Source organism: Nyctereutes procyonoides, unplaced genomic scaffold (genome assembly GCF_905146905.1).
Source record: "Nyctereutes procyonoides isolate TBG_1078 unplaced genomic scaffold, NYPRO_anot_genome, whole genome shotgun sequence".
NCBI lineage: Eukaryota > Metazoa > Chordata > Mammalia > Carnivora > Canidae > Nyctereutes > Nyctereutes procyonoides.
Genome location: NW_026575120.1, coordinates 35,064,589 through 35,073,851, shown reverse-complemented (window position 1 = coordinate 35,073,851; position 9,263 = coordinate 35,064,589). Strand labels below are relative to the sequence as shown.

Below are 9,263 nucleotides of genomic sequence, written 5' to 3'. Positions count from 1 at the left end.
TCAACTACATGTTTACATAAATAATACATTTTTATGAAAAACAACTATATTTTCAAAGCATAAAATAGTGAAAAGAATGATATTTTATATTTTGTAAATCTGGTTAATGTCTATCTTAGAAACAGCTAGATCCTTGTATCTGTTTTTATATTCATCTATTGTGACACCATACAGCATAAAGTCTCTGGAAAATGCCACTGTCTACAAATAGAGAATGAGAATAAAAAAGGAATATAAGAACATAGTATTATGAAAATATATTTGACCTTGTGAACCCCAGAAAGAGTTCCGTGGCCTTCCACGAGTCTCCAAACTACATTTTGAGAATACTGTTCTAGGGTTAAGCCTTCAATACCATTCAACTGGCTATATTTGGTTATGACCATGAGTCTACTTATGGGGTCTGGATGATCTATGAAAGTAACAGACCAAGGATAAATAGTAAATTTGGATATGAAAGACCAAGAATGCTCAAAGTCCTAACACAGGAGAGTTCACAGTGAAGTAATAATGGAAAAACTGGCAGATAAGGAAAAAAGTAAACAAGATTATAAGTCAATTAAAAGTAAATAAGAACTCTGATCCCAGGGTAGTTATCAAATTTATATTAAGAGTATCAGTAATATCTATGGAAGTAGTGGTTGCGAAGTTTAGGAAGTTATGTTTTTAACATCTATAATCACATTTTTATTTCCTATGATAATAAAGGTAACATCTAATATTTTTAATTTAATTGTTTTAGTTCCTGGCGTCCAAGTATGTACAAAATCTACAATAGTAGCACTTTCCATATCTATAGTTACAGCTAGGATTGCTTTAGAAGCAATAATACTTTCAGGATATGTGATAGTCAATTGCTATACTGGTAGACATGGCATGTGGAAAAGTCATAGAAAAATAAAGCATGATTTTAACATTACTAGTTAAATAATTTACTATAATATTAATAATTGTTGCTACAGGGGCCATGTGAGTGCCACATATCATCAGTATTCCAGGAACAATATCATGTCCTGTAACCCAAGAATAAGTTAGGTTACTTCAATAACTATATCTAAAGCAATAGTATTTATGGAGCCTCATATGGTATTGTCTGAGATACCAAACACATCCGTGAAATCTCTAGCAAGGATACATAAAATATCTAGTTTAATTGATAGGGCTATAGGGGTTATCATTTTTAAAATAAGAGTATATATTCTGGCTGCAAAATAAGTATTCACATCTTCTTTAATTACATTTAGCAATGTAGTCATGGATACATCTTTAGACCTATCTGCCACACCCACAGTGCTTGGAGTAGCCATATCTATAAAAGCTAGTGTTAATATCTGTGAAGATTTATGTAGCATAAGATCATGTATCTGCTAATTGATTTTTTATATCTGTTGTTTTAAATAGATGTCTGTAGTAATTTTCCTGCTTTGAGTATTAATCACGGAACTAGAGTAGCATTTGTGACATTTGCAATATAAGTAGATACAGTAGCAGGAGCATTCATTGTTGTTCTACCAAGAATGGTAGTATTTAAAGCAGATGTGGTGATATTTGTAATATCTGTGGTAGCATTAGTTGCAGTAATAGGTAAATAACTAACTGTAGAGTTTGTTGTTACCCGATGGTGAGCTACTGCATCTAGAAGAGCACTCACTAATGTATCTAAGGTTATTGTGGTATTTGAAATAGAAACATAGGTAGTGTTACCTGGAACACTGCTAGACTTATCTGTATCAGTAATATTTACTGCATGCCCTGTACTATTTAGAGAACTGGTGGTGGGGATAGCTGTGGTATTAGTGCTAGTAGTGTAAATATCTGTAGAAGGAGTGGACACTGTGGGAATAGTATTACTAGTACTATTACCACCAGAAATTGTAGGGGAAGGAGAACTGGTAATAGGAGTATGGTTGCCAGTGCCAGCAACATCAGTACTTCTAGGAGAAGTGGTTACCATAGAAATGGTAGTATCCATAGTATAAGTACGTGCAGAAAAAGTAGTCATAATAGTTAAACTATTGCTGGTACTATCAGCATCACTATTTGTAGAAGGAAGAGTTGTAATTGGAACAGTGCTTTTGGTACTAGTTATATCAATACTTGTTGGAGAAAGAGCAGTGGTCATTAGAACAGTAGTATTGGTGCTAGCATTAGTATTAGTTGTTGGGAAAGGAGTGGTTATGATAGGAAGAGTAGTATTAGTGTTAGCAGTAGTATTAGTGTTAGCAGTAGTATTTATAGGCGAAAGCATAGTGGTATTAGTAACAGCAGTACTAGTTGTAACTTCAATAGTGTTTGCTGGAAAGGGAGTGCTTGTGATAGGAAGGATAGTACTAGTTCTAGCAATAGCGGTACTTGCAGGAGAAGGTGTACTGGTATCAGGAAGAGTAGGACTAGTTGTCAATGAAGAAGCATTAGTTGGGAAAGGCGTGTCTGTTACAGGAAGAGTCCTGTTACTCTCAGTAGTGCCTGTAGGGGAAGGCATAGTGGTATTAGGAACAGTAGGACTGGTTGTAAATGCAGTTGACAAAGGTGTAGTGGTAACAGGAAGAGTAGGAGTAGTTGTCAATGAAGAAGCACTAGTGGGGAAAGGCGTGTCTGTTACAGGAAGAGTACTATTACTCTCAGTAGTGCCTGTGGGGGAAGGCATAGTGGTATTAGGAACAGCGGGACTGCTTGTAACTTCAACAGTACTGACTGGGAAAGATGTGGTGGTATTAGGAACAGTAGGACTAGTTGTAAACTCAGTAGTACTTATTGGGAAAACAGTGGTGGTGATGGGAAAAGCAGTACTAGTATTAGCAGTAGTAGTGGTATTAGGAACAGTAGGACTGGTTGTAACTTCAGTAGTACTGATTGGGAAAGATGTGGTGGTATTAGGAACAGTAGGACTAGTTGTAAACTCAGTAGAACTTATTGGGAAAACAGTGGTGGTGATGGGAAAAGCAGTACTAGTATTAGCAGTACTAGTGGTAGTAGTAGTGGTATTAGGAACAGTAGGACTGGTTGTAACTTCAGTAGTACTGATTGGGAAAGATGTGGTGGTATTAGGAACAGTAGGAGTAGTTGTAAACTTAGTAGTACTTGTAAGACTAGTTGTTAACTCGGTAGTACTTATTGGGAAAACAGTGGTGGTGATGGGAAAAGCAGTACTAGTATTAGCACCTCTAGTGGTAGTAGTAGTGGTATTAGGAACAGTAGGACTGGTTGTAACTTCAACAGTACTGATTGGAAAAGATGTGGTGGTATTAGGAACAGTAGGACTAGTTGTTAACTCGGTAGTACTTATTGGGAAAACAGTGGTGGTGATGGGAAAAGCAGTACTAGTATTAGCAGTACTAGTGGTAGTAGTAGTGGTATTAGGAACAGTAGGACTGGTTGTAACTTCAGTAGTACTGATTGGGAAAGATGTGGTGGTATTAGGAACAGTAGGAGTAGTTGTAAACTTAGTAGTACTTGTAAGGCTAGTTGTTAACTCGGTAGTACTTATTGGGAAAACAGTGGTGGTGATGGGAAAAGCAGTACTAGTATTAGCACCTCTAGTGGTAGTAGTAGTGGTATTAGGAACAGTAGGACTGGTTGTAACTTCAACAGTACTGATTGGAAAAGATGTGGTGGTATTAGGAACAGTAGGACTAGTTGTAAACTCACTAGTACTTATTGGGAAAACAGTGGTGGTGATGGGAAAAGCAGTACTAGTATTAGCAGTACTAGTGGTAGTAGTAGTGGTATTAGGAACAGTAGGACTGGTTGTAACTTCAGTAGTACTGATTGGGAAAGATGTGGTGGTATTAGGAACAGTAGGAGTAGTTGTAAACTTAGTAGTACTTGTAAGGCTAGTTGTTAACTCGGTAGTACTTATTGGGAAAACAGTGGTGGTGATGGGAAAAGCAGTACTAGTATTAGCACCTCTAGTGGTAGTAGTAGTGGTATTAGGAACAGTAGGACTGGTTGTAACTTCAGTAGTACTGATTGGGAAAGATGTGGTGGTATTAGGAACAGTAGGAGTAGTTGTAAACTTAGTAGTACTTGTAAGACTAGTTGTTAACTCGGTAGTACTTATTGGGAAAACAGTGGTGGTGATGGGAAAAGCAGTACTAGTATTAGCAGTACTAGTGGTAGTAGACTCAAAAGTCGTATTCTTAGTAGTAACTGTAGAAGGATGTCGAGAACTTGTTGGGAATGTACTTGTCATAGGTGTAGTAGAAACTACTGGGCCACCGTATATCCAGGTAACCTCACTTAGCTTTTCTAGGCTGATAATCTTGTCAGTCAATTGAATAATCAGCGTCTGCCAGAAAAGAAGAGATAAAATTGGTATTTGAGAACTTCTTACATAACTCTTTTAAGTCATTTTTCAAATTAGAATTTAACAAAAAGCAATGTATTCATTTTTTTTCCAGAGTGCAATAAAAAGATATAAAGATTCCTTTTCAGGTCACTGATACCAGACAGATAAATGGGGGGATGTGTTGTGTGTGTGATCCCTGTGTTGGGAATCTGTGTCTCTCCACTTCATCAGGCTACACCACACTGTTTGCTAATATTCTCAGCTTTAAAACCAATGCTTATAAAAATCTCTTTGCCTTGCCTCTAGATTTTAACCTTTCTAAGGGCAGTCCAGTTTCATGTTTTCACCATCCCCATATGCTACAGTTTCCTACAAAGAAGGTCTGCATCAGTAATTACTGGAAGTAATTACTTGCAGTGGGTTGTCTTGAGCTCAACCGTCTAGGAAAAACGTGTTAAAGTAGAGAACTAGAAAGGACTAGAGAGAGTGAAGCCATCTGAGTGTTCAGAGGGTCATTTTCCAAAATCCAATTATCAGCAGGGAGGTAACTCTTTCACTGGGTGGAGGGTAGGAACTATACTTAACCCATTTTCACTTGGCTAAATGACCACTACAGTTCGTTGGAGCATACTTAGGACCAGTCTAGTCTTCTAAAGTGGGATACTTTTCCTTCTGTGTTTACTTCTTGGTAATTCTACTGGTAATTTGTCTTCCATGTAGGCGGCTCTGAAAACAGACTCTGCTATAGGGTCTACTAGGGTCTGCTATCTTTGTCGTTCTGTTTTGTTAACCAAATAATTTTATCTCACATCACAAGTGAGAATATTCATTTTGATGATTCCCACAGTAGACTGCCAATTTTCACCAACCTATAAGACCTATCAATTTGACCCGGGACACGAATAATTCCAGGAAGGAGGGAGAAAAATCTCCAATGATTTTAGAGGTTTACACTTTCATTTTAGCCTCTGCTGCAGAAACCAATTAAGTTTTGTGACACTACCATCGAAGGATGAATGGATAAAGAAGATGTGGTCAATGTATACAATGGAATATTCCTCAGCCATTAGAAACGACAAATACCCACCATTTGCTTCAACGTGGATGGAACTGGAGGGTATTATGCTGAGTGAAGTAAGTCAATTGGAGAAAGACAAACAGTGTATGTTCTCATTCATTTGGGGAATATGAATAATAGTGAAAGGGAATATAAGGGAAGGGAGAAGAAATGTGGGGGAAATATCAGAAAGGGAGACAGAACATAAAGACTCCTAACTCTGGGAAACGAACTAGGGGTGGTGGAAGGGGAGGAGGGTGGGGGTTGGGGGTAAATGGGTGACGGGCACTGAGGGGGGGCACTTGACGGGATGAGCACTGGGTGTTATTCTGTATGTTGGTAAATTGAACACCAATAAAAATTAATTTATTTAAAAAAAAAACGTTTTGTGACACTAGCCTGAGAGACTAACTTTACTTGACACATGGCACCACTTCTGGGAAGCACATGAAAAGGATTTCACCAGACCATTGATCCTGATCCCTGGACCGCTTTGGGAGGGCCATCGATGCTACACATTTTACAATAGGATTTAACACTTGCAACTTTTCAGGAACATACTATTGCACATATCTATAAAATCTTTCAAATATAAGCAAATAAAAGAATGATGATAAAATTAATTCATAACATTCCTTTGAGACATACCTGATAGTCAGTCTTGAAATTCATCTCCATGAATTGCTGGTTGTCATAGGTGAAAGTAACTTGTGTCACATTAGTAGAGGCTACCCCCCAGATTTTAATATATCCAACTTTCAGCGGGTTTGAGTCACTCAAATACTTATTGTGTATGGTCTGGATTTTCAATAGATTCTATAAAAAACATGTAAAGAGAAAAAAATACATAATCCATCTGTTGAGAGACTCTACTTCACATTAAAATATTAAGAAACCTCATATTACTCTTGTGGTGTTAGTTTGCTGTTTTTATTCTTAAATACTTTATGAAGATACACTTCCTGAGTACCTGCTATGATAAACTTGGTAACACCAACATAATGAAAATTAATTTACCTATATTATTATTACTAATTCTTGCAAGGATTTTGAAAAGCAAACATCATTATCTCTCTATGGATGAGGAAATTGAGGCTCGGGCTGAAAAGTGAGTAGCTAAATGATACAGATACGGTTGGAATCATGATGTGCCTATGTGCATAGCACTGTTAATACAGCGTGAACAAAGAATCACAGCAAACAGTCCCTAGACTAAGAACAGTTTGGGACAAATATAGGGATTTGACTAAATCATCAACTATTTAAGTACCAACACAAGGGTTAAAGTAACGTGAGGTAAGTAGTACTTTGCGACCAAATGAAAATCATAGTGAATATTTGTTATGGGTTGTAAGAGAAAGGAGAAATCACTACAGAATAGGACGATCAAGGAAGGACTTAGGAAAGACATGGGAATTCAGGAAGCCTGGAAGGGTAGATGGATTTAGAAAGGTGAAATGAATGAGGAAGGAGATGGGGTCAGGGACATGTTGAAGAAAAAGAAACGCTTGTTGAGTGCAAGAGCTCCAGGACCTGGTGCTGAGCAAATGAAGTAAGACTAGTTAAGATGTAAGAGAGGATGAGGAATACCAGGACTACTGTATGCAATGCATCAAGGAGATAAACTCCTTGACTCTCATGGCAGCAGTAGAAAGAAAAGGAAATCTGTTCAATTGGAGAATTAATAAGCTTTGAGACTGACTGCATAAACAGAATCAAGGGAAAATGAAGACAAAGGGACATAACTTGAAATATTGGGTGTCTGAGGCCAGTGCTTACTGATTTGGGAGAGCCTACTGTTAAATTGCCTGGAATCTTCCAAGCCAGTTGATTGTCTGAAATTGGTAAAATGGTGAAGATTTACATCACAGGAATTAGCAAATGCTACAAATCAGCTCCACACCTCCAAGTCCCCATCCTAGCCCTCACACCATTGATCATTTCCCCCAGAGAAAGTTAGAAGCTTTCTTTCATGTCAAGCCTCTGATCTTTAGGGGGAAAAATGCCATCAAATATCATGTGGAAACAAGAATTCATTTATCACATCTTTGGAGAATAACAGATGAATAGATGAATGGAGTTTTAGAGTTTGAGACTAAGGGAAATGTAATGCTTTATAATAAAGAAACAGATTAAACAGGGGAGGTGTCTTCCCTTGGCTAAGCAATTGGTTAACAGTACAAATATAACTAAAATCCAGGACTTCTAAGTCAATAGTTTCATTTAAAAAACAATATCTTGAGAGGAAAAATATGTAGTCTTCAACTTTTCTTAAGTTAGGAACAGAATTTATGCATTTAATTAGTATACAAAGTCTTGCACTTAGTTTCAAAAAAGGCAACTGCAAGATGGAGAGAGCATGACCTGACAATCATGTATATGAAGACAATTTGAAAGTTTTAGCTGACCATGAGATTTATAACATCTAATACATGTGTTTAAAAAATTAACACAATGTGTGGCAATAACAGTAAGAAAATAGAGTATAGCTAAAAAGGTAATAGTTGGGCAATGAACTATTTATTGTTTCGTGTCACTGATGTTTTGAGGTTGCCTGTTTTGCAGTATTAAGTTTATGCCATCCTACAGAAGTATAAGGCTAACCATATATGTAATTATAAATGTTCTCATAGAACATTTTTTAAAAATAAAAGGAAACAGGAGAAATCGATTTGAAAATACATTTTATTTAACACAACATATCCAAAACATTATTTTTACATGTATTCAATATAAAAATACTAATGAGTTATTTTACAATCTTTCCAATTAGGCTAGTCACATTTCCAGTGTTCAAAAGTCACATGGGGCACCTGCGTGGCTCAGTTGATTAAATGTCCAACTCTTAGTTTCTGCTCAGGTCATGATCTCAGAGTCATGAGCTAGAGCCCCACATCACCCTCCACAGAGGGTACTGGGTCTGCTTAAGATTCTCTCTCCTTCTCCTTCTGCCCAACTCTTCTTGGGTATACCCATCAGGTGCCATGAACATGCTCCCCTCTCTCTCTCCCAAGAAAAAAGTCACATGTGGCTAGTAGCTATCATACTGGTTAACGCAGCTCTAAGATATTCTTTCAATCCTTGGTATCAGGTTTTAAGAGGAATCTAGACTAACTGTGGTCCAAACAGAATAACCAGGTCTGGAAACTCACATAAGCACAAAGCAGAAGAAGTGAAAAGTTAGCCTGCAGATGTATAATTCCAAAAGAAGACAGAAAGTATATATGACAGACATCCTCAAATAACTGAAGCACTCTTATGCAGAAAAGAAACCCAATAGATTTGTGTTATATATTCCTTAAATGCAAATCAATAGGTAAAAATTATAGAGAAGCAAATTCCAGATTTGACATAGAGTGATCCTCCTAGTCTGAGAATGATATCAGTTATCTGTGGGTCATTTAACATGACTGGTAGTTTGGTTGTATAATTTTCTCCAATTATTCACTCCTGCTATTCATACCCTTTTCCTTGTAATTTTGGCAATGCCCTCCCTTTCTGGATGAGGTTTTCTATCCCACCTTTGCCTTTGGGCTTGGCCATCTGCCTTTCCCTTCCTAATAGGGTGTTAGTCAACTTACTGCCAATTGGAGATTTTAAAAAGTGCTCAAGCATTTTCACTTCTGTTTTTGCCCTCTACCTCATAAAAAAGGTCCTGCCCATACCTGCCCATAAGGCCATCTTAGATCATTTTAATATAAGGACTGGCTTGCAAAATTCCAGGCAATTTAACGGTAGAGTTTCCTGAATCAATAAGATTCAGCACACCCATTTACTTCAGCACACCCATTTACTTCAAGCTATGTCCTTTTTTCTTCATTTTCCCCTGATTCTGCTTGCAATCAATCTCAAAGTCTTGTTAATTCTCCATAATACCAATTGAATATTTCCTTTTCTTAGATCATCAAGGAGCCAGCT

The 9,263-nt window shown here is 37.3% G+C and overlaps 1 protein-coding gene across 1 annotated transcript in view; it reads right to left on the bottom strand.

The window, feature by feature from the left end:
* Positions 1-9,263, bottom strand: part of LOC129515796 (probable maltase-glucoamylase 2) — a 76,165-nt gene continuing 66,902 nt past the window's right edge. The window contains 4 exon segments of the mRNA XM_055334811.1: positions 1-3,442; positions 3,584-3,814; positions 3,956-4,288; positions 5,994-6,161. Coding sequence (XP_055190786.1) covers positions 1,436-3,442; positions 3,584-3,814; positions 3,956-4,288; positions 5,994-6,161 — 2,739 coding nt within the window. The 3' untranslated portion in view covers positions 1-1,435.